Source organism: Triturus cristatus, chromosome 3_1, assembly GCF_964204655.1.
Source record: "Triturus cristatus chromosome 3_1, aTriCri1.1, whole genome shotgun sequence".
NCBI classification, from domain to species: Eukaryota; Metazoa; Chordata; class Amphibia; order Caudata; family Salamandridae; genus Triturus; species Triturus cristatus.
The window spans coordinates 721,243,689-721,270,244 of NC_140583.1; the positions used below are offsets into that span (position 1 = coordinate 721,243,689).

General features: G+C 44.9%; 1 protein-coding gene across 5 annotated transcripts in view; it reads left to right on the plus strand.

Annotated features, from left to right (window-relative positions):
• The window catches only part of PHRF1 (PHD and ring finger domains 1), a 497,237-nt gene that overhangs the window by 75,497 nt on the left and 395,184 nt on the right, over positions 1-26,556 (plus strand). For all 5 annotated transcript variants that reach the window (XM_085644828.1, XM_085644832.1, XM_085644830.1 and 2 more), the window contains exons 2-3: positions 9,448-9,565; positions 13,300-13,401. In XM_085644828.1, coding sequence (XP_085500954.1) covers positions 9,472-9,565; positions 13,300-13,401 — 196 coding nt within the window. In that variant the 5' untranslated portion in view covers positions 9,448-9,471. The remainder of the gene's footprint in view (positions 1-9,447; positions 9,566-13,299; positions 13,402-26,556) is intronic.

Genomic DNA, 26,556 nt, shown 5'->3' on the forward strand with positions numbered 1-26,556 from the left:
TCTCTCTGACTCCCTCTCTCTCTCTCTGCCTCTCTCTCTCTCTCTCTGCCTCTCTCTCTCTCTCTCTGCCTCTCTCTCTCTCTCTCTGCCTCTCTCTCTCTGCCTCTCTCTCTGTGCCTCTCTCTCTGTGCCTCTCTCTCTCTCTCTCTGTGCCTCTCTCTCTCTCTGACTCTCTCTCTCTGCCTCTCTCTCTCTCTCTCTCTCTGCCTCCCTCTCTCTCTCTCTCTCTCTCTCTTGCCTCTCTCTCTTGCCTCTCTGCACAGACTGAAGATATAGCATTGGTAACTGTCATCACCCATCGCTGTCTGCAGTGGTGGAGCAGCAACTAGGCCATTCCTTTCCAAGACTCCATTCCACAAAACACCATTACAACTGACGCCTCCCAAGCCAGGTGAGGAGCTTACTTCAACCACAACACAATGCAGCATGTATGAACTTCACAACAGTAGTGTCACCACGCCAACTATCTCTAGATTTGATCTGCCTCGTCCTCAAAGCCTTACTACGAACAATATGCAAAACCAAGTAGCACTGATCGGGACAGACAATATGACTGCCTTGTACTACCTTCAGAAGCCGGGGGCACTCATTCACTGCCCATCTCTCTGCATGGTCAGTCTGTCTGCCATTGGGCCCTTTCTCACCACCTTCAGTTGATAGCAGCAAACCTGTGAGTGGAACCTCTGTCCTGCACCAGTACCTCCAGCGCTGACGTACTCCAGTTGTACACCTGTTTGCCACCTCTCAGAAACACAAAATGCCATGCTTCACCTCCATGTACCCAAAACCTTGATCCATTGGCAATGTACTATGGATCAATGGGTCAGGAATATTTGCCTATACTTTTTGTTTTTTGACTCTGCAGCGTCTTCTGGACCGCCAGTGGAAGGAGAGAAAGTGGGAAATATTTGTGCACTACTTCATTGCCAATAAGTTAGATACCCTTACATTTGCAGTTCTAGACATCATTTATCTACTCCACCTCCAAAAGTCAGGTCAATCCTACACTTCAGTAGGCCTTCATGTAGCGGCTATAGCCGTGTACATGGAAAACAGTGAGGCTCTGGTCCCCCAATGGAAACCTTTACACTCTTGCTCATTCTAGAACCTCTTCTGGAAGGTAGACTTCCTGGTGGTAGTACCCTCTTTATGCTGAATTAGTGATCTGTAGGCAGTCATCCTGCACCTTTCATTCAAGTTCACAGTGCAGAGTCATACTCGGGACAAACCTGAATTTCCTTCAAAAGGTGGTTCTCCATTTCACCTTACTCAGACGACAGAGCTCCCAGTCTTTTTCTGCCCAGCCATTCTCTGTAGCAGAGGGAGTGCTCCATGCCCTAGATGTGAAGTGCACTCAGCATTATATAAAACTCTCAAATAAATAAACTAAACCTTTTTGAAAAACTAATTGTTTGTGACCCTTACAGAGCCTCACAAAGGGCAGTCTGTTTCCAAAGCAGGGATTGCTAGATGGATAGTTAAATGTATTTAGGCTTGCTATTTCAAAGCCAAGAGAGCCCTTCCATTGCTCACAAGGCTCACTATTCAAAAGAAGGCTGCTAACATGGCCTTTTTAGGGAACATTACCCATGCCGACTTATGCAGGGCATCTACATGGTCAACCTCACACATTCACTTAGCACTACTGTGTAGGTGTTCTGGCCAGACAACAGGTATTGGTTGGCCAGACGGTTCTAAGACCTTATTAGATACATCTCCATCATTCACACGCTATCTCCGCTTATGGAGGGTACTGCTTTACAATCTATGCAGATCATCTGTATCTTCAGCAGCTCATGCTTCAAACAGTAAATGGTACCCTGTAAGCATCTGGATGCGTGAGGCTCAGCTCTTTCTTTTCCTGAAGCCGTTATATATTTTTTTCCATACTCTACAGCAGTGGTTCCCAAACTGGGGTCTGCGAAACATTCCTAGGGGGTCCCCAGGCAGCAGTTTTAAAAGCACTGCAAAATTCCTTGAATAATCAGCAGTTTTTGGGTAGCAATAAAAGTGTCAAGATAACTCCGGTGATTAATGTACCTGCTGTAGAGAGATGGAGGTTTTGTCCAGTGGCAGCTTTGACTCCTCTTAGGAAGCACTGGTAGTTAATATGCCTGCTAAAAGAATGTCTACCATGCATTTAAAAAAAAACCAGTATTTTGTTTTGTACATAGCTCAGTGGGTTCCTGCATTTGCCACAGAGATTATTTTGTTATTGTGCATTTCACAAGTTCCAATCGTAGTCTAGCACAGTGAGCTATGAACTGCCATCAAAGAGCTGCATGCAAACTGCACAGTACAAGTTACTAAGTTATGCTTTTTCCCAGTCTTTCATTATCCCGATGCTGCTAAAAAGGTTGGTTTTGGGTAGAAATACATCCTTATTATTAAAGGCAATGCTAATCCCTGTGTTCTATTCTGAATCCTGGGTTTCTGCTTCTTCAGACCAAGCAATACCTACCAGTATGGATGACATGTGAATCCTACACCTTGTAGTCCCCTTTGCCTTATGTAACATTTTCTATTGTATATTATATTTACTGATTTACACACATATGATTCATTGTCTCTCTTTGTGTGTGATGTAAAGAGCTATTACACCCTACAGTGGTATGAGAGGTGCTATAAAATTAAATACATGTGACAGTGGGGCTATGGAGAGATGAGGCACTGTTGGAGGGTAGTAGTGAGGGAATCATTGAAGATTGTAAATCATTGAAGATTGACAAAAGATTGTTGTATCCTGGTACATAGTAAGGTCATAGTTTACTATGCTTTAAAAGCTAATACAATTTAATATATAATGACAAATGTGTTGTAAAATGCACCATTTTCCCCCAAAATTTCTTGGGGAGAGCTCCCTAAAGCCCTCTTTGTAGTGGTCAGGCTCACTCGCTGCACTTGTGCACTGTACGGGACTGGTCTGACAACATTTGCCAGAGCAGCTTTAGGTTTCCAGTCCAGCCTTGGCAGTAGCAGGAGCCTCAGGCGGCAAAATAAAACCAAACAATGAAAAGTTAGTCGCAAGATACAGCACCAATCTTCCCATTAGGATTTTTCAATTGTTGCAAATATTTTTAATATAAAAATACTAAAATCTTTAGTAATTCAAGTCTGCCTTTGTTTGATGTGCACACGTGTGTGTGTGTGTGTGTTTTTTTTCCCCTTCGGATTACAGTTTTAATGTTTGAGATTTAAATCATACTCTTTAGTTGGGGGTCCCCGGATTCCAGTAGTGACTCAATGGAGGTCCTCAGGAGTGAAAAGTTTGGGAACCACTGCTCTACAGCTCTGCCATAGTCACCACAAACTGTGGGGTACCTCAGGGCTCCTCCTTGTCCCCCCCCCCACCTATTCGCCCCTTGATTCACTCCCTCCAACAAATGAAGGTTAAGATTCACAATTACGCGGACGACATGCAATTGATTTTTTTCAATTGGCGAGACTCGGGACTCCAAGGTATTCTTCCAAAACACTGTTATTCATCAAAGACTGGCTGAATCACAACCACCTTAAGCTGTACTCTGATAAAACAGAGATAGTCATTCCCAACATTAAACTCAACACACTGGCCTAAAACATTAGGAGTTCCACCAACCCCCAAGAGTGCTGTAAAGAGTCTTGGCATCCAAATAGATGCTAATCTTTCTATGCAATCCCAGATAAGCATGGTTACGTCATCCTTCTTTTATCAACTGAGAAATTTCAGAAACATTTGAAGATTTTTCACCAGGGAGGCTAGCATGTTAATCATGATCGCCATGATTCTGTCCAGAATTGACTATGCCAATGCCGGTCTCCCTGTCAACCAAACTTATAAGCTTCAGTTGATCCAAAAATCAAGCTGCCAGAAACATCTTTCAACAACCCAGGTACTGTCATACGAAGCCATTGATGAAGGAGCTCCAGTGGCTTCCTGTAGTACAGCGGTCCATGTTTAAGAGGGGCCGAATTATGTTCAAGGCAATCCACTACAGAGAGCCCAAATTTCTCTCTACAAAGGTCCACCCATACCTCCCAAACCGGAATCTCTGATCGGCACAAATTAACTTGTTGACAGCCCCCAGATTTAAGCTCAAAAGAGTGGGCGGTTCTCGCTTCTTTAAGTTGGGTCCCCAACTTTGGAACTCCATGCTGATCGAGATTAGACAGACAACTGATTATATGCGTTTTGGAAAAAATTTAAAACCGGACACTTCACTCAAGCTTATTGCTAGCCACAACTTCTGTGGTGGTTCTTAACTCCGCGCCAAGAGACCTATTTGTTTATGTGCGCTTTATAAATTTCCCATACCAATACATACTCATGTGCTTTATTTACTGTTTACTCACAACTCCATAATACTGTCACATGCTGTACGCAAAATAACATGCCCGTGTGCATTCCCAGCTATAAGAGGAGTAACTATGCCTCGTGACTCGAAATACTTCTTATAAGAAAACTAACTTGCAAACTCCCAAGCCTAACACTAGATGCCAGGAAAGTATACAGTGCATATGAATCTACAACACTAAACGCTACAAACCGATTCTTATAGAGTAAGTAACCTTTTCCGTTTGTATTGTTTTTTTTTTCATAAACTGTTTTTATTAGCACAAATATAACCAATACATGGAGAATCAAAAATCATGGATGCATGGGCACAGACATGACCTAACGATATGGCAGGTATAATAATATAGAGCGGCTACGACACAAAGTTACAAATAAGTTGGTTGTCTCAGGGCTACATATAGTGTCATTCCTAGTGACAATCTGGGGCTATGACCGGTGAAATAAGATAAGAGCAGGTGAGGACAAAAGGGGGGGAGATGGAGCGGCCCTCTAGCTCCTCACATTCTCCGGGTCCTGTCTTGTTACAGTATGAACCTCCCCCACACCCTCCTCTCCAACCCGTTCGTAATGTTGAACCTGAATGCTATAACAATTATTGAAGGATTCTGGTTTAATGGGTCTTTGACTGTAAACCTGTACAGTACCCTTGGATTTTGAGTTCTCAAGTAGTGTGCAAGATCAGAGATCACCTTTTAATTTTCGAGAAGCTCTGTGCATCAGCACAAGAAAACATATTGGGCCAGGGTTCGTGCTCTGTGGCTGCCCTGCTTTGAGTCATTACCTGTCAATGAGGCTTGGGAGCAAAAGGCTGCTGTAGTTTGAATCTGAGGAGGAGGAGTTAGTGCTTCCAGCATGCTGAGTACCTATTTTGCTCTACTGATTACTTGATGTCAATTTCAGTTGTCTTATGTCCTCAGCAAAACCCTCATCACCTTAAATTGTCTCCTTCTCTTTTGTAAAAGTGGTACAAAGTCAGTGGTAAAATATGCGTTATTAGAAATTCAGTGTTTTAATGCAGAAACTGCACAACCAAATATCATCCTTGACTTGTGTAGACGTACACTCAATTAAGCAGCTGCTTTCAGTTACTGCTAGTTTAAAATGTATGCATAAATTACCTTTTTGTGCTCCAGATTTTCACTATGTGCAATCCAAGCGTTATTCATACATAATTGATGTGTACATTAGTACTACCTTCATACATTAAAATAGTATATCAATCGATAAAGACCTCTAGTATCTGAATCTTTTGACTGCCTCATAACTTTGATTTCAATTCCTAATCCAATTAGAGACCCAAACATTGCATTCTGCTTGTATGTTTATCATTTCAAAAACATCTATACACTTTATCCTTTTGCATGTAAAACGATGACAGCTTCACAGAGTAAATGTTATGCATCTAAGAATTTAAATAGATAAGACCCTCATCTGGTGGTAGTGTCAGCAAAGAATAAATAATGTTCGCTTCAAGTTATTTAAACTTCTAATTCCTTTGCCTCTACTCTGATATTCCGGGACATTCTATCATCCTACAAACCCCAACAGTCTTCTGTGTCCTTAAAGGTTTTCTTCAAAATGAACAATAATTGTTTTTCATGTTTGTATTTAATTGCTCCAGTGTTTTCCGTCGTCCTTAATTTGAGATAGTGTATAGTGCTGCCTGTATTCTGTAATCCAAAAAAACACTATAACATGTAGATGAAAATTTTGTTTTTGCATGTAAAGGATATGATATTGAAATACCTGACACTGGGTCCCTGGATATCATTGTCCCTCTTCATAAATATGGTATGTGTGAGGCATATCTAAAGTAGTTTCATGTAACCAAGCTATCTTTGGCTTTTCCCATAAACCTTTGAGTTTCTCTAATGTATTTGAAGCTTATTAGAATAGAGGGCTCATCTATTAAAATCTAGATATCCTGTATGTTTATGCATGTCTTGATTATGGTCTCAAAATAGACCATAATTAAATTTGCATAGTAAGTCATAGCAAATGAGCCTGGAGGAGGAGTTACCATTAAAGAGAAAATAATTCGGCTCTAAGACAGTTTATGCCAAGCATTTTGGACCCATGACCCACTTTTTAGAATGACAACCCACCTAGTTTTAATGGACATGTAGCTTTTTTGTTTTTTTAATTAGAATAAATGTAGCTAAAGCATTGTGTGGTTGCGCACTGTCCTTTACAGGCAACAGATCCTCCATGGAAAGAGCCACTAAATTTACACAGACATACAGCTTTACTGATAAAAATATATTGCATCCAAAGGATAGTGTGTGGAATTCGGGTTTCAGTGAATATTCATCATTTGCGCATCACCAATTAAAGTATCTTGATTTGTTTTGATCCCGTTAAAAACTTTTTTCCATCACACTTAAGAAATAGAAAAAATGTGCTTAATTTTGCTTTCATAACTGCTGAAATACCCGTTTACAGGTATTTACATTTAGTTGTGTTATAAAAAATGACAACCTTTCCTTTCACACTCCATGTACCCCAGTAAGATGGTCACATAATTCAGCTTACTTTTCTTTTTCTGACTACAAAGTGAGAGGAGTTTGTAAACACTAATTCCCATGTTAACAAGAATTTGCAATTCACTAGGTCTTGTATTACTGAACGTTTGAACTATTTGTTTTGCCTATAATAATGCATCTCCAATAGCTCAAAATGTTAGTAATACGAGAGCTTTTGCATTGCAAATGTTTTGTTTTTTTTGTTCAAGCAATTGCGGCACCTGTGCTTTAGCTTAAGATGCTTGAAGCTAAAGCGTGGGTGCAGTGATTGTAAGAAAAGAAAGAAATACAGATTTTAATGACCTCTTTATTTATTGCTTGAGCTTTTACTAGTCACCAAAAATCGGCTTGCAACTGTGCAACAGTTTGGGAAACACTGCTCTAAGATGTTCATCACCACTGTCAAGAACACCTTTGTGTGCACGTGGAAATGAAATAAACATTTATTAAGCGCATAGCTACATGGGGGCATCACAGCGCTAACAGAGGCACATCAATAGACACCACAACCACATTAAGAGAAAAGCCAAGTTTTTAGAAGTTTACGAAAGGCCAGATGATTGAATTCACTGCTTGTTTGAAGTGAAATGGTGTTCCATATCCTGGCAGCATTGTAAGAAAACAGACTACCCCTGCTTCTGGCCCTTTTGATTCTAGGGACTAAAGCAAGATGGAAGTCGTCCGAATGCAAGCGTCTATTTGCGTGGTAAGGCATAATAATGGAACGATTAATAGACGGTCTCTTTCCTGCTAACGTCTTGTGAACGATACACATGGCCTTAAATTTTACTTTCTCCTGAATAGGAAGCCAATGGGGAGACTTCAGAGCTGGTTTCTCAGATTGACGGTTTGGAATCCCACATAACATCCGTGCAGCGCAATTTTGCACTGCCTGTAGTTTCGAGATAGTGGCACAAGGAGCTCCTAAATAAAAACCATTCCCATAGTCCAGGCGAGAGAGAATAAGAACCTGGACCATAAGCCTTCTTGCAAGGAAGGGTAGAAGCGGAAGGACTTTCCGGAGTATCCTAAGGATGTCATAACAGGAAGCCGCCACATTCAGAGCCTGTGATTTGAAACTCAAATCACTGACAAGCCAGATACCCAAACTTTTAATCTGGTTCTTGGGAGCGGAGCCCAGACGGACTGGCCACAATACGTCTGCGTTAAAAATGGAGGGTTTCCCAAGAAGTCTCATCTCTGTTTTATCTCCATTCAATTTCAAATATGAGTTATCCATCCACTTGGCCACTTTCTCCAAACAAGGGAGTAGGCCAAGAGAGGAATTATCAGAATGATTCAGTGCCATGACAAGTTGAGTGTCGTCCGCGTAGGTGACAATATGCACCCCAAAGGGAAGCACAATCTCCGCTAGCGGGCTCATATACACATTGAACACGGTGGGACTCCAGGGCGATCCCTGCGAACCCCGCAGTGGAGAAACATCAGTTTTAAAGCCACATATAAATGTGAGAAAAGGGATCTAGTCCCTGTAACCCATTCTCGGTGTGGGTTGCTGCAAAGGGGTTTTTTTTTATATAAAAATATGGAAACAGGATGACTAGAAATTTGAAGTTAAGTTAAGCAGCCTCCTCTCTAATTAGACCCATTTCCAATCCGTATATCCGAGGCTCTGTGGTGTCTTAGTTTTTCATAACTGTATGGTTGCTAATCAATGCTAACCACTCCTTCTGATATTGCTTCCTGGTTTCAATGACTTTTGTTCTACCCTGTTTTCGGATGGTTTTGTACAGTTGCTAAATTTTTATGAAACTGTAACTGTCCTTGTCTAGAAATGTCTCCTAATCAGACTTTAACAGCCATTAAGCATGTTTCCTATTTTAAGATTTTTAGAAGAGGCTTTCACAACACCTTCCATGGGTAAAAGGTAGACTTGATTACAGGTCTTTGGTTAATAACAGGGGAGGTAGTGGACCAAGTACCCAATTGTAATGTACCTGGACATCTCACCCTGCTCCTCAGAAAGTACGAGTTGTCCACAAGTTATCGTCTGTATCAAAAAATGAATTTGAAGCAAAAAGTGAGTCTGTGATGGCAAACACAGGGAAAGAAGGCTCTTCAATTTCTTATTATATTATGAATTATCCAATATAATGGACGACTTTGCATTGGCCAAGGACTACGGTGCTTTTGGATCTTTGGGATAAGTATATCATTTTCTAATACTCTCACATTTTCTAAATAAGACTAAACCACTTTATTTAAGCTAGCCTCTGCTAATTAGGAATGAAAACCCAATATAATCCTTTGTGTAGCTATTTGTTCTCCTGGTCGCCACCTGTTGAGTAGCTAAGGGCAGTGGCGGTACGTTTTCTTAAACTAGTATTACTACTGTGGGCAGTAGTAATCTTCTTTTTTGTGGTTTTCAAACTCAACTTTTGTAAAAAGGAATGACTTATAAAGGAAGAGGAATTTGGAAAGGTCACTTTTTTTTAAATTTAGATATATTTCTGCTATGTGACTACGGTTTGCTCTGGCTGATTTGTACTTAATTATGTTAGTCTTAACAAAATTTGCTGCTATTGGTAAACTGATCGCAAGATCTTATGCTTCATAACTTTGTTGCAGTGGGATCAGTTCCAATGCTAAACCATGGATGATGAAGACAGCCAGGAGGAGCTGATTAATAAGAACGCAGCACTAGGGAAAGGGAAGAAATCCACATTGTTGGTGCTCAGTGATGAAGGTATAAACTTAAAACAAGCTTTGACTTTTACATTATTACTTCCTACACCCTAATAACCCAATGACGAAAGTGGATTAATCTTTTGTGACTTCTGACACACCACGTTTGCATGTCACATTGGCAATGATTTTTGACAGCATGCATTTCATTTGTCTCATATCATTCAAGATAGTCATGCAACAGTTTTTTTAGCCTTCATAGGAACATAACTGGTTATCAGAATGTCATTTTGACAAATCTGGGTGATGCCTTCTTCCTCTCTGTTGAGCACTAATCTGCTTTTCCAGTGTGTGGCTGGTAGATTGTATTAATGAGTCTTTTTTTTGTTTTGATGATTAATCTGATAGTTCTTAGAAATAACTGGGCAACAACATATGCTAAATTGGTATCTAGGAACTCAAGAACTAAGCCTTTCCAATATAACATATTGCATTACACATCTATGATAGTCAGTATACTCAATAGGATATTCCCAAGCTCGTCTGACTGATGCTAGGTCACCGTAATGCTGGATTGATAGACCTGTTCTGGGCATCTATCCTCATTGTCAAGCTATTGGTCAGATGCATTTGAATAAGTCCAACAGATACCTGACCTTGAGATAAAAGTGTGGCCCAAAGTTTGCTTGATATCCCTGCTGTAGAGATCCAAATAATGAAAGATGGTTTGCTCACCTAAAAAGTAACAAAATGTCTGTGAAAGAATATAACCTTACTTGACACTTTACACATCAGAAATACCAGTAGTGTCCCCCTAACCTTTGGAGCCTACCCCTGCACAGACCTATGCCAAGCGTGAGCTCGCCCTTAGTAGTATTTCTTCGGTAACTTAAGTATGGCTATGGAAAGTCAAGGGGAGCTTTGCCACTTGTCTATTACAGTTGATGTTTGGGGGAGGGACGTTGAGGGAGGGGTACGCACAGGAAGGAATCCACCTTGTAGGACATGAAATGGCTTTACACCGCCCAGCGCTCTGTCAGTTCTATACAGTGTCTGAAATAGTCTTACAATCTCTGATTTATCAGTAGCAGATAAGAACTGTGATAATACAACAACACGTCCACCATAAACATTCCGACATAATTTGATTCACTACACTTATCCTCCGATACTCCGTTTTCCCCCATACACATAAAAAATATTCTAGAACATAGCTATGAGCTATTGAGTATGGGGGAAGTTACACCGATAATTAGAGGGAGAGGTAGCCAACTCCCTTTGTCTCAGGAGAAATTCCAGCATCAGGGAGATGTTAACCATCCAGCCCTGAGGAAAAAAACGCAGCAGTAAAACCAACACCTCTAAAGCCTTCCAGATCAACACGCAGCCCAAGTGTCTAGTTCATGCCACTACTTCTGCCCTTAATGAAAATATTTTTTGACTTGTACCAATTTTTGTGTAGGCCAAAGTAGTGACTAAACCCTTCAAAGAGTGCCTTCGCAAGAGGACCTGAGAATATATAAGATAACGTGGTCATCTGCATACTGCAAGACTCTTTACTCCACCTCCAATGCCCATTCAAAGTTGGGGATTTGGTCAGGTTGGTGAGGTTTTTTAAAATATTTAATGTAAATAGCAGGGGAGTAAGAGTACACCCTGCCTTTGGCCATGTGTCAAAGGTAATTATGCGCATAGCACTTCGCTAAACCTCACCCTGGTCACCTGCTGTGTATAGCACAGTGATTGGAGCCTGAACCCTATCCTGGCTGAGCAAACATATGTCCTATTACCAGTGTTGGATACGTTTTTAATATTTGCTAGTAGGGTGGTTAGTGGCCCTTAAAGGAGGTGTTACTGCTTGGAGGCATCTCATATTAACGTGGGTAGATTAATCTGACATAAAGACGCTCTGGTCCCCATAAATACTAATGTATATGATATGTAAGAGATTAATCAAAGCATTGGTGAGAATCTTAGCTTCAATATTTATGAGAGATGGGCCTGTGGGAGGAGCATCGATATGCTGGATGTCCTGGTTTTACGCATACAGTAATGGGAAAAGTCTGTTTGCAGATCCCATCAGTCAGTGATCTTACAAACCCCTTCTGAAGATGAGGGACTGGCTGCCAAGAACCATATCAGAATAATTCAGTTGGGAGCCCATTGGGCCCCCAGTATGTTCCCTGAACAAAGCTGACTCAGAACCTCCTAGGCCTCCAACACCAAGATCTGCTTATCAAACTGCTATCCCTATGAATTAATCTATCTCACTTTGAGTTAAAAAAGGAAAGCCTACCCGAAAAGAACAAGCTGAATGCATCTGCATTCCCATGACACTTTACTAGTTTTCCCAAATCTGAATCTCATCCAAGTGCCTCTGTAGGCCCTACCTCATTTCTGTGTTTGTAAATGCGGTGCTAGGCAGTTATCCTAGCCATCCTAGCAAATGTTGTTTCTGAGACAGCTAAGCATGTAACCTGTCCTGGTTTCTCCCATTGCAGTACTTGTACAGGAGCGAGGATATATGCTTCCAGTGCTGCAACCACCTCACAGTTCCTTTTCTGTAACCTAGAAATGTATCTCCTAGTCCTGCACCTGAAGACCTGTTTTCCTTCCTTCCAGTGATTAAACCAAACCCCGGTTCAACAGAAAATAGTTCATATTCTTTTCGACTGCCCTAAAACTAAAATGGATCGTATAGGTCTAATAAAGATATGCATTTTAAACAATATAAGTTTCCTTTGTAATATAAAGCACCATCTCGTCGTTACCCATATATCTTTATCTATATTTTAATATCTATTGAATAGCGTTCTCTATCTTGTGTGAAAGTTGATTCTTTCCTAGTTTTCAACCATTGCAAATCCCAAATGTAGTAGCGTTTGTGGTGTACTCTGTCTTAAGTGAAAAGGTTTACGCGCAGGTTCATATGATTACCTACAACTGTCTGGCTACCTTTCAACATGAGGCTGGAGGTGAAAGGGGATTTTCCTCAGTAGCCATTAAATATGAGTAAATAGTCATTCAGACAGCAGTGCTTGTTTGGAGCAATTATTTCAAAGCTCACTGTAAATAATTTGTAACATATCTCCACTTTTGTGAACATTTTGGGTTTTGTTAAGATATATGCATGAACCTGTTTTTGGACTTAGTCTCTGGCCTTTCCCCCGGGGCCCAATAGGAGTCGTCTCTGGCCATTTCCAATAAGCGCTGGGTGCGGTGTTTCCTTCATCAATCACTTGTCCCATTCCCATAGTTTCATTGTCCTGCAGGATCTGGGCTCAGGGTATGGTCTTAAACTTTACCTCCTAGTACTAGAGGCCACCCAGTTTTGACCTTTGGCTCCATGCAGTGCACTGTAGTTCCAGTTATTGGCACACAAAAGGAACGTTTATATATTGAAGGAGCAGTAGGATATTCAAATATCTGCCTCCTGTGATGTAGTTTGTTCTTTGATCAGCTGCGACATCAATAGGTAGTGCCAGCCCAATGTTAGTAAATGGCAAAAAATTGGATTGCTGTTTTTAGAGACCAAGCTCCTTAGCAACGCTCCAAGCCCACTTCATCATGGTTTTATTAAATTATTCGTTGTTGTAGCAGCACCCTTTAATGTTGTCCAGCAAGAGAATCCTAAAACATCTCGTACATCGCAGTGCAAAGCAAGATCTCTGAGCTACAGAGCAAGTTTAGAACCTCCATTATTATCTTCATTTATCCATACTCTGCCACTATCTCAGATTGCTGTTTTAGTGTCCTAAACCAACGCATGATATTTTTATCTGTGAACGATTGCAGACGAAGGAGAGTCAGGAGATGAAACTGGAAGTGAGGAAGATGAATCTGAAGAAGATGAGGAAGAAGGTGAAGGTGAAAATGAAGACTTAGATGATGATTCTGGTAAGTGCGAGTAATAGGCAACTGCTGCATAGGAAGAGAGGCTGATTGTGCACTATGAAGAGATCCAGCCAGCTGTTTCCCCCTCCTCAGTAGGAAGTGGGCCCACTCCAGTCCGATATTGAAATGTACTTTGTAGCTCCATTTGAGCTGTTCTGTTGGATTGCTGTGCAACACATTTTAATGTACAGTATGTGTTGCTCCACTCTTAGTCTCTCTCCCGGAGTGTAACCTCTATCCCATCTCTTTGAATGGCTGACCTTTATCCTTACAAAGCTCACTTTTAAGGAAATACTTGTTCATTGTTGGGTTAGCTCTGCATAACAGTGCATGTGTTTTCCAGCTCTCTTCCTCTTGTGCTTCTGCAACCTCCAAGATCCGCCCACTGCTCTGCTGTCTACCTTGTGCACTGCTCTTCCCCATCCAGTCCATGTTGATTCCCACCCCACCACCTCCCTTATGCTTCCCTACTACACCCTCTCCCTGTTACTTCCACCCCACCTTAGTCCCTTTTATTTGTGGCTTTTAAAAAAAATATATTTATTTTGAGGGGGTCCTGGAGAGGGGAGGCGGGAAATTGCTGCCTGTCCCTTCGACATTAAAAAAAAATTCCTTTAAAATGAATAGTGCGTTTATGCTACTTAAGTCTCATGTATATTATTTTAAATAGACTGATCCATTTCCGATTGGTAAAAATATTGCCCAGGTCCTTCCGTAGGTGCACGTGTGTGGTGGGTACATGTGTTTGTCTAGAAAAAAGAATGTGGATGGCCATATCACGCAACTTTAATGTATCAGTTTTTTAAATTAACTTTTGGACATGCTGATGCAGTACAGCACCCCCAGAAGGAATTATTAAAGCCTATACGTCCCAATGGCGAGACCTATTGGCTTTGCCGATGCTTGTTCTTTTTGGTTGTTTGAAATACCAGTGACCTTGGTTAGAGCTCACTTCCTCCTATTAAACAGAAGACTTTGACACCACTAGCTCAAAGTACTAAATCACTTCAATAGTCTTAACTTAGGAATCTGACCGTTGGGGGTTTAGTTGAAACCTTTGACATTTGAGAATCCTGTGTTGGCTGGTGTATTATTTTCCTCTCAGAGATGCTAATTTCATCAGAATAAAGTGCTATAACCAATGCTTGTCATGTAAGTGAAAGCCTTTAATAAACCACTAAAAGTGCATTCTCAAGACTTTCCTATGCAGTCTTAACAGCCATTGGCTAGTTGTAAGGAAACAGGCTTGTTGCAAATTCGACCCCATTTTTTGCCCCCTTTTTTAGGTCGAGTCTGAGCCAGCGCGCATGCGCTGCTATCCGAGGCTTCTTGTAAGCACTCTAAACAACTCCGTGTGGGTCTGACTACCCCCCCCACGCATACGATTGGTTTTTTGCGTGTGTCTTTCAAGAATGAAAGCACGCAAATGGGTAAAGGCGGGTGCATGTCCCACCTCTTTTTGCAATGTTGACTCCCACGGTGTTTTGCTCTTGGGAGCGAGCAGCGGTGCACAGGGTGGAAGCTGCATTCCTGTGCCCGCCCCCACCACTCCTCTTGAGCCGCTTGTTTTAATTTGCAGCCTGTGCTCCATGTTTGCACCCCCTCTTCCTTGTTTGTTATTATTTGTAGCGCGGTCCGCTTTCACTTTGGGTACTGCGCTTGTTTATTTAGTTAGTTTGCTGCACGATTTGCTTTCACTTTTGCGGCCCTTCTTGTTTTCTTTCTTGTTTCATACCCAAATTAGCTTTTTTGTGTAGGGGGCAGACTTGTATAGACCTAACTTGCCAGCACGTATTGTAGCTCCTTACATGAGCACCGGTCAAGCTGTTGTGCAAGTGCTGGTTTTTCAATTTAACATTGTACATTTAAAAAAAGAAATTGCAGTCTTGCATGCCAAAAACTAGTGCTGGCATGTATTGCGGCTATTTACATGAGCATCAGTTACATTGCAGAAGGCTGCCCTCATGTTTTTTTTTTAAGCACGAGCACATGTAGTGATTTGCCCAGAATCACAAGATGTTGAGCCAGCGCCTAAACTAGCACCTGGTTCCCCGGTCTCCCAAGTCGGCAAATCTGGCGAAAACACTACACCCAAACCCTTTCCTTTTCTCGATGGCTCGCCATGCCTTGAACATTACGAACGGGCCCTGGTACTGGGTGACCTGTTCCCAGAAATAAATGCTGATTAGGCAACTCATTTAGCACCCCTGATTTCCCCCCCCGCCCCCCGACCCACCCCTCTGTCTCCTATTTCCAATGCTCCGAGGAGCGGAGGAGAAGAGCAGAGGGAGGGGAGACAGCATCCCACAGACTGCACTGCACCTTGCCCCACCATTAAAAACAAGCATTGGGAAAGCCAGTAAGACTCGCCTATACGAGAGCTATTGGCTTTATCAATATTTTTCTCGAAGTTGCCCACCGGCCGCACTGCTGTGCAACACTGCAACATGGTGAAAAAAATATTGACAAAGCCTATAGATCTTATCTTGGCGAGACCTATTGGCTTTGCCAGTGCATGTAGACTACTAGGTACTGGTGTAATATCTCTGAAATGGCCTGAGCCCTGTGGTTCAGGACTCCGTACATGTGCTCCGGTCCTATAAAAGGCACGCGTATAATTGGCCTTCCCCCATTTGGTGTAACTGGATTTCTCTTCCAGGGGATCCTCATCAATAGTCATAAGCACTGAATATTCCCGCCAATGTGCGGGGATCCCAGAAATAATAACAATTCTATATGGAAAAAATAAATAAATAAACTTGCATCAGCATTCCTTGGTGAAATAATCCATGACCTGACGCGTTTCAAGTGTTCTCCTCTTTAACAAAGGTAAGTATGCAGGCAGCGTAGGGAGTTTTAAATCACAAAGTACCACCCTTAGTGGGCCGAGCTTAGTGCTAGTCAGGATTTCGGGGATCTGTAGTGTTGTCCCACATTAACTCACTCCCTTCGTAGGTCCTGCGTTGCAAACATACAATTAAAGTCCATTTAAAACCCTAAGGTGGCCCCTGAATGCATCTTGCGAGTCCAAAGTGTCCCCATCTGCTGTGCTGCATAGCGGGTGACGATGCAGCGTGGTACTTTGTGATTCAAAACTCCCTGCGCTGCCTGCATACTTACCTTTGACCTTTGATAAAGAGGAGAACATTCGAAACGCGTCAGGTCATGGATTATTTCACCAAGGAATGCTGATGCGAGTTTCCTGTTTGAATATTAAACCTTTAGTTACATCTGCTGTCGTGTGCGCTTCTAAAGCTTCCGGGCATTTGTTTGATGTATAATTTTTTTCTCATACCAATGCAGCTCCCATCTAGGAGGCTAATCAATGTAATAACACACATAAAGCTGCCTTTGCAAATCTATAAAAACACAAGAGGGCAAGTAGCACTTGAACTCTGTTTTTAATGAGTAAAAACTCATGAAGAAAGAACACTGCAAATAAAGCAGACCTTGTTAGACTACAGGCTGCATTGTAAACCAATAACATAGAAAATAAAAGCATTTCCTTACAAAAACTGGCACTGTGCCTTTAAGGCAGCCATGACCCCTAGCTTCCCATAATGCCTCAGGGGTGACAGTTAGGTCAGTTCTTTTCTTTCCGGCTCCTTCTGTCAGGACTCTGGATTCACAGCTCTCTTTTTGGCTTTTATGTCAAAAATACCTTGTTTTCTTGTGGGTTTTTTTGCCTTCACTCAAAGTCTTTTGATATTAGAGTGAGGTTTAAACCATTTTTTTGTGACAAAGTTTTTTTCTGTCAAATGCCTTTTTTGTTTGTTCATTGCCCTGCCTGTGGCAAAAAGAAGGCCAAGTCAGACACACATGAAGTTTGCATTCTCAGCCTCCCTGAGTCTCACTTTCCTGCTTCCTGTCAACACTGCAGGAAGTTATGTCAAAGAACCATCAAGTGCAAAAAGAACTATTGATGGACAGAATGCAGAACAATGTCATACATTCACCCCAGTACAGAGATCTGGGCCTAAATCAATCGTTTTTTCGCTCACCCTGTGCCCAATGGGAACAGTCCAGCCCGAACTGCCAGGCCAGATCCTCCCTGGACTGGAAACAAGCATCCTAGGACCGGTTTCGGGGTTTCACCCCTCTTCAGCCAGGATAGCTTAATTCCAGTGGCATGGAGAGCACGGGACTCACGTCTGAGCATACCCGTCCCACTCAGGGTGACAAATGCAAAAATAACTATTGATGGACAGAATGCAGAACAATGTCATACATTCACCCCAGTACAGAGATTTGGGCCTAAATCCATCGTTTTTTTGCTCACCATGCCATACCAGTTTGGACCCAGCCTAATGCAAATCAGTCTTGACCCTGTGCCCATCAAGGACGGGAGAGAATCCGGCTTTATGGCCTCTCAGAAAGAGGTAGGTCTCCTGTAAGCAGAAAGAAAAGACCGTGATCGACGTCAAGGAGCAAGGTCCTGATATATTCTCCTTTGGCGTCTGGCTTGACGTCGAAGGCACCGGTGGCGGAATCGTTGTCGAGGGCATTGGTGCAGGAGCGCCGTTCTTCAGCTTCGAGGGCCAAGTCTCCATTGGCGTTAGACAAGATCCTCCGCAGACGACTCTACAGCGACGATCGACGTCGAGAGACAGATCATCAACATCAAGACACAAGTCACCTTCTTCGACGTCGTGACCGACGTCGGCGTCTCAACGCAGATCGGCATCGAAGCACAGGTCATCGGATGTCCACTTGTCGACGTCGTGGCAGGTGCCTCCATCGACGTGAGAAAGAAGCTTGACATCGAGGCAGGGGTCTCCGTCGAGAAGGATAAGCTAGACGTCGAGGCAGAAGTATCCGTCGAAGCGACGCTCAACGTCGAGGCAGAGACCTCCGACGAAGCGGAGAAGATCGGCGTTGAGACACGGGTCTCCGTCGAGGCAGTCTGCGTCGAGGCGCAGGTCTCCACCGGGAACAAGAAGATAGACGTCGAGACAAAGATCTCCGTCCCGAACGGCTTCGAGACAAAGGTCTCCGTCGGTGTCGGTTCCTGTAAGCTTCTATCTCCTTCATCGATGTCGAGAGCAGGCTCCCACGGTTCCATCGCCAGGTCCGGTTCTCCAGAGGTGGTTATTTCGTCCTCAAGTAGCCAGGTCTCTCGCTCTGGACATCAGTGTCCAGTAGAAAAAAACTCATCAGGAAGGACGGAAATCTCCACGTCGTGCTCCTGCTAGAACAGAGAGGTCTCCATCAATTCATCTCTCTCCCGGATGGACCCGACCATTGCACCACTGGGCTGATCATACGCAGGCGGCTGGTGTTAGACAGGATCCAAGTCTGTCTCACAGGTCCCCTCTGGCTCGCCTAGCACAAGATTCAGATCTTTCTCCACCAAGAGGTAGAGCTCGTATTCGCTCTCCTGCACCACCCTCCAGGAGATCAATATCACGCAGCAGAAGGAGGAGGCGCAGCTCTCCGCCTTCCACCTCCTCAACATATTCCTCAAAAAGGGACTATTCGCCCACCCTTACCGATACTCCACCGTCGAGGACCTCTCCTGTGGACGATGTGAGCACATTCCAGGACGTGCTTTCCAGGGGGGCTACCAAACTGAACATTCCTATGCCAGTTAAGCAGAGTACTTCAGTTATTTTCGAAACCTTGAACCAGAAGACGCCTTCTCGCCTGTTACTTCCATTGGTAACGGGGCTTCTTAAGTCAGTTATGGACCTCTTTTTCACGCCGGCCACTCTCAAGACCGTACCGGCGAGAATTCTAAAGAAGTATCGTCCACCGGAGGGGGACCCCTCCATCTTGAAGTCCGATCCACCACCGGACTCTGTAATTGTGGCTGCATCTAGAAAGACCCACTCAGTGGCATCCTCGTCTACAGTACCACCAGACTAGGAGAGCAAGACACAAGATTAATGGTTGAGAAAAGTATGTGGTATTTCTGCATCCATGCTTAAAGTCTCCAGTGCGTCAGCTCTATTGGGACGTTACGATAGAGCTTTGTGGGACTCTCTACAGTGTTTTACAGAAAAACTACCCAAGGAAGACCGTAAGGACTTTGAGGAGGTTTTACAGGAGGGCAGCTTGGTGGCGAACCAAGTTATTAGTGCTGCAGCGGATGGAGCTACACTTTCTACACACTCCTACGCCCCTGCAATTTGTGCCAGAAGATCTTCCTGGCTTCACCTTACAGCGCTGAAGCCAGAGGCGCAGTCCCGGATTCTCAACCTGCTATTTTCCGGTTCATCGTTATTCGGCTCGCACACCGATGAAGAGATGGCACGGATGAAGACCGAGCTAGATACCCTGAAGGCGGTGGGGCTGGAAAAGAAAAAGTTTTGTCGCGGTTACCGCAATACTGATCACCGTTCCTTCCAACAGAGGGTTCAAACCCCTCATTGGCAAAAGAACCAAAACCAACAGGGTCAGCAGAAATCACAGTATGAAGGCCGACGATCCAACATGGGAAGAGGAGCGAACAGTCTGTCCTCTACCTCAATGAAAGCTCCAGCCAAACAATGAGTGCTCGCTTCCTCCATTACCGTTCACCACTCCAGTAGGAGGAAGTGTTGCGAATCATCTGCAAGAGTGGCGAGCTATCACGAAGGACCAGTGGGTGTTAGCTACGCTGTAGAATGGGTACTCTCTACGTTTCCGACGTCGTCCTCCCTCGATCCCTCCGGTACCATCATCATGCTACCAGGTCAACATGCTGCAGAGGGAAGTGGGCATCCTTCTCCAAAAATCAGCCATAGAGAAAGTTCCACGATCCCAAAGAGGTCAAGGAGTTTATTCCAGATACTTCCTGGTAAAGAAAGGTCAAAAGTCGGGTTACAGGCCCATTCTGGCTCTACGAGCACTCAACAAGTCCATCAAACGAGAAAGATTTTGCATGTTGGCTCTCCACCAAATATATCCTCACCTCCGCAAAGGGGATTGGATGTGTTAGCTGGATCTGCAAGATGCCTACTTTCATGTACCGATAAATCGGCATCACCGGCAATATGTATGATTCATAGTCTGATCGTCCCACTATCAATTCAAAGTGCTGCCCTTCGGGCTGAAGTCCGCTCCCCGGGTGTTCACGAAGTGCATGGCAGTAGTGGCAGCTGCTCTGCGACGCTGAGGCATCTTCGTCTACCCTTATCTGGACGATTGGTTGCTGAAAGGCTCCTCTCCCCAGAGTGTGATGAGCTATTTCCAGCAGTGCCTAGGGCTTTGTCAAAAACTGGGCCTACACGTGAACTTCGGGAAGTCGACACAGCAGCCCACACTATGAATCCACTACCTGGGGGTGTTGATAGACTCAGACTGAGGAAAAGTGTTTTCTTGGAAGGAGGGACAATTATCCATCATTCAGAAAGGCAGACCGATTTTAAAGAGCAACCTGTGTTCGGTGCGTCAGATCGCCTCCCTGCCAGGATCGATGGCATCCTGCATTTTCTGGTGCCCAATACCAGATTAAAAATGCGTCCTCTACAGCAGGATTTGGAGGACAAAAGGGATCAACGGTCTTCTAGCTGGGAAAACAAAATCTGTCTATCACACACAGCCAGAGCATCCATTCCGTGGTGGATGAAGGACACCTGCCGGGAGAGCAGGATTCTCAAGCGGATGCCATCAGCCGCCACTACGAGGAACAGCAGGACTGGGTCCTCAACAACGAGGTGGTCGACACCTTCCAGGCTTGGGGCCGTCCAAGCATAGATCTGTTCGCGGACGACGAAAACACAAAATGCCGAGACTTCGCCTCAAGGTACTACCGACCAGGATCGAAGGGGAATTTCCTTTTGATGGACTGGTCAGGGGCATTTGTGTACGCCTTTCCACCCCTGCCTCTCATCCTGAAGGTGGTGACCTAGCTATCACACTCGGACACCACAATGATACTGATTGCTCCAGACTGGCCGAGGCAGTGGTGGTACCCGGACCTTCTGCATCTGTCAGCATGTCCACACAAGAGGCTGCTTTGCAGATCGGACTTGCTGTCCAAGATGAACGGGAGGATTCATCTCCCCAACTTTCCATCGCTGAACTTGGCAGCATGGCTCCTGAGGTCCTCCAGTATGGATATTTAGGTCTTCCACAGGACTGCATGATCATATTGAAAGAGTCGAGGAGACCTACAAGGCACTCTTATGCTTGCAAATGGAAACGGTTTTACATATGGTGTGTGCAAAATAATTGTAGTCCCACCAAAGGGCAGGAGGAGGTAGTTTTGCCCTATTTGCTACACCTAGCCAGAGCAGGTTTGAAATTCTCGTCCGTTAAGGTTCACCTAGCTGCCATTACATACAGGCGTTCCCCTTCTCAACCCTCGTTCTTTCAGTTACAGGTGGTGAAGGATTTCCTGCAGGGTCTTAAGAAGGTCTACCCTCCAGTCCGACCTCCTTCACCTCCTTGGGAGCTGAATTTGGTACTATCAAAACTAATGGGTCCACCCTTTGAGCTTATACACAAAGCAACCTCACAACACCTTACGTGGAAGGTAGCTTTCTTAGTGGCTATCATCTCAGCTCGAAGGGTGAGTGAGATACAGGCCCTCTGTTCAAAAGAGCCCTACTTGGTCTTCCATCTCAATAGGGTAGTCCTCAGAACACATCCTTCCCTCCTTCCAGAGGTGGTGTCCGATTTTCATGTAAATCAAACCATTTCTCTTCCGACCTTTTTTCCTAATCCCTCCACTCCAGCTGCATTCATTAGACCTTAAAGGTGTTTTGAAGTTTTATCTTGACAGGTCGAAGTCGTTGAGAAAGTCTGATCTATTTATTAACTATGGTTCGATCAGAACAGGTTTTCCAGCATCAAAACGCTCCATCTCCAGATGGATTGTCTCATGCATCAAATTGGCTTACCAGTTAGCGCAAAAGCCTCTCTTGACCGCTCCCAAAGCTCATTCCACGAGAGGAAAAGCGGCTACGACTGCTTTTCTCAATAATGTACCGCTCTCCGAGATATGTAAAGCAGCTACTTGGAGATCAGTGCATACATTTACAAGGCACTACTGTCTTGACTCCAATACTAGAGCGGACCCTCAAGTAGGCCAAGCCTCCATGAGGAATCTGTTCAACAGCTGATTTTTTTTCAGTTGTTGTTAATTTGGTCACTTTGTTTCTCATTTGCCTGCAGGTGGAAGATGGGCTTGCTATTCTATTCAGTGCTTATGACTATTGATGAGGATCCCCTGGAAGAGAAGGATAAGTTACTTACCTGTAATCCTAGTTCTCTTCCAGGGGTATCTTCATCAAAGTCATAAGCAACCCACCCACCTCCCCAGGCAAATGAGATTGTTTTCATGGTTAAAGAATATCTTTGGGCCCTGTTCTTCAGGGTTACGCAAAGAATAACTGACCTAAATATCACTCCTGAGGCATGATGGGAAGCTAGGGGTCATGGCTGGCTTAAAGGCACGGTGCCAGTTTTTGTAAGGAAGTGCTTTCATTTTCTATGTTATCGGTTTAAAATGCAGCCTGTAGGCTGACAATGTCTGCTTTATTTGCAGTGTTCTTTCTTCATGAGTTTTTCCTCATTAAAAACAGAGTTCAAGTGCTACTTGCCCTCTTGTGTTTTTATATATTTGCAAAGGCCGATTTTATGGGTGTTATCACTTTGTTTAGCCTCCTAGATGGGAGCTGCATTGGTATGAGAAAAAATTAGGTATGTGTATGTATGTATGTATATATATATATATATGTATGTATATATATATATATATATGTGCATATATATATATATGTGCATATATATATATATGTGCATATATATATATATGTGCATATATATATATGTATGTGCATATATATATATGTATGTGCATATATATATGTATGTGCATATATATATGTATGTGCATATATATATGTATGTGCATATATATATGTATGTGCATATATATATGTATGTGCATATATATATGTATGTGCATATATATATGTATGTGCATATATATATGTGCGTGTATATATATGTATGTGTATATATATGTATGTGTATATATATGTATGTGTATATATATGTATGTGTATGTATGTGTATGTATGTGTATGTATGTGTATGTATATATATGTATGTATGTGTATATATATATATATATGTATGTGTTTTCCATATATAATTTTTTATTATTTCCGGGGTCTCCGCACATGGGCGGGAATATTCAGTGCTTATGACTTTGATGGAGATACCCCTGGAAGAGAACTAGGATTACAGGTAAGTAATTTATCCTTACTTGTAAGTTACTAATATATGGTACTAGGGTTTTTAAGCTCAAATGTGTCTTGTAGACTGCAGTACTAGTGCCACCGAGTGTGGCAAGGCAAAAGCAAGACTCCCAGCCTGCCATTCCTGGTTCACAGAGCAGTTTTAAATTGCTAACTCAACTTCTGTAGTAGGGGATCTCTGTGTATAGTCATAATCTAGTGAATAGTCCCGCCCATGTGCGTGGACCCCGGAGCAATAAAAAATAATCTCTAAAAGGTGACAAATCATGCAGATCTGCATACACCTTTAAGAGAGAATGTAATTTAAAGACCGATAATGCAGCCTATACCCACAGGCTACACTGTCCAGTACTTCAACTAGAATTCCACCAACATCCACAAACAGCACTGCCTTTCTAGTTTTTCTCCCCATAGGAAAAAACCCTGCCTCTACCAGCAAAAGCCTCTGGAATGATAGAGAGGAAGGAGTGGACAGACAAGCCCCATAGGCTGCCATTATGTGGCTTAAAACAGGATACTGTGCCTTTAAGAAAACTTTCCAGATTTCCAGAACTTTCCCCAGTATCCCAGAATGCCCAGCAGGTCCCATTTACTTTCAGTTCTTTTTTCCGGCTCCTGCTAGCAGGACCCTGGAGCATTGAGCTCTCCCCTTTTCAAGGGTTTTTTGGAGATTTTGTCAATTTTTGTCACTTTTTCAAGTGCTTAGTAGCTGGTACTGTCAACATGCCTGGCTTGTTCGACAAGTGCCCGGAATGTGGTAGAAAGAAGGCTAAAACTGATCCACACGAGGTGTGTATAGGTTGCCTTCCCCAGTCCCACGTGCCTGAAGATTGTGATATCTGCCACTCGTTCTCAGCCAGGACCCTGAGGGACAGAATGAAAATCAGGCTTCAAGTTCTGGAGGAGAGAAGACTGAAGGCACCAGGTTGGTCTGGAGGGGCTGATTTGGCCCATACTGAGGCCTCTGGGGGGCTCCCCAGGGGCAGGAAGACCAGTAAGCGCTCCCACTCCCCGTCGAGGGCGGCGACGTCGAGGAGAATGACCACCATCTGTTCGCCGTCTCCCCAGGGCTCTGGGGAGAAGCGGCGTCGACGATCGACGTCGAGGGACCTGAATAGGCCGCCGTCGACTACATCGGCATCGTCGGCGACGACGCCGTCTACGGCGCCGTCCAGCAGTCGGCGTCGAGATCGGACCCGGCGTCGGCGCTCGCCGTCGAGGGGAGATCGCCGTTCGCCGTCGATGAAGAGGAGACGGTCGACGTCGCCGCCGAAGAGGAGATAGACGTCGAGACGCTCGAGGTCAAGGAGATCGCCGTCGAGGCACAGGTCGATGTCGAGGCGAAGGTCGACGTCGAGGAGAAGGTCGACGTCGAGGAAGAGAGAGTCACCGGGATCGGTGTACTCGGTGGTGTATACGCCTCCTCGGATGCCTACGTCACCGCCTCCTCTCCCACCTCCTCCGACTCCGCCTCCACCACCACCACCAACGCCGCCGCCTCCACCGCCACCACCGCCTCCACAGCCGCAGACACTGCCTCCGCCGCCCCCACCTCGGTCGCTGCCACGCACTCCAGTGGGTCCGCCGGCGGTTCCCCCGCGGTCGGTTTCCCTTCCGAGGTACCCGACTCCGCCGCAGGGGACTCCGAAGCCACGACGCCCGCGGTCGCCGGGGCCGGCTAGACCGGCGGACAGACCGAAGCCGAAGAGGTCGCGCTCCTGCTCTCTCAGAAGCAGAAGATCACGGAGCCGTGGACGGTCATCGTCTGACTCAGGAAGACGCCGTAGGAGGCACAGGTCCAGGTCGCACACGCGCTCCTCGACCAGAGACTTTTCCCCGACGCTGTCGGACTCGCCGGGGACTAGGGTGTCTCCGGTGGACGATTTGGTCTCTTTCCAAGAGGTGCTGTTGAGAGGGGCAGCGAAGTTGGGTATCACGGTGACGGTTCCAACACCCACGACGTCCGTGATATTCGAGACACTTCATAAGAAACCTATGTCTCGCCCTCTACTGCCTCTTGTACCAGGACTGGTGGAACCCGCGTTGGAGCTGTTCCTCACTCCCGCGGTGACGAAGGCCGCCCCCTCCAGGCTCATGAAAAAGTATAGGGCCCCGGAGTCGGAACCTACCTTTTTGAGGGTGGACCCGAAGCCGGATTCGGTCATCGTGACGGCGGCGAGGAAACAACATGCGACCGCCCCTTCATCGACGGTCCCGCCGGACAAGGAAAGCCGCTGGCTGGACTCTGCGGGCAGGAAGGTATGTGGGACCGCCGCCACCACCATGAAGGCGGCGAGTGCAGGGGCTTTGTTGGGCCGCTACGACCGGGCCCTGTGGGAGTCCCTGCAGCAGTATGCGGACCTGCTGCCTCAGGACAAGAAGGAGGACTTCTTGGAGACAGTGCGCGAAGGCATGCTGGTTTCTAATCAGGTGATCGGCGCAGCGGCGGATGTATCCTTGTTGGCCGCCCACGCCTACTGTCATGGCGTCCACCAGAGGCGGCATTCGTGGCTGCGCCTGACGTCCCTCAAGCCAGAGGCGCAGCAAAGAGTGGCCAACCTGCCCTTCTCGGGGGAAACCCTGTTCGGGAAACATGCGGATGATGAGATGGCCCGCATGAAGGCGGAGGCGGAAACCCTGACGGCCGTCTGGTTGGAGAAGGCCGAGAAGAAGAAGCGCCTGTTCCAGAGGCGGTTCGGGTCTTCGGGCAGAGGGCGTGGGCAGGGTTCGGGACAGCAGCAGCAGCAACAACAGCAGCAGTTCCGCAAGCCCTTCCAGAAGCGCCAGAGGGGTAGAGGAGGCCAGCAGGCTACTACCACTACCAAGGGCCCGTCCGCGTCTCGGCCCTGAGCGGCTACTTCCCCTCTACCGTTACCCACTCCAGTGGGGGGGAAGCATTCAATTTTTTCCGGCAGAGTGGAGAAAAATTACTCAGGACAAGTGGGTGCTGAATATTGTTTGCAATGGA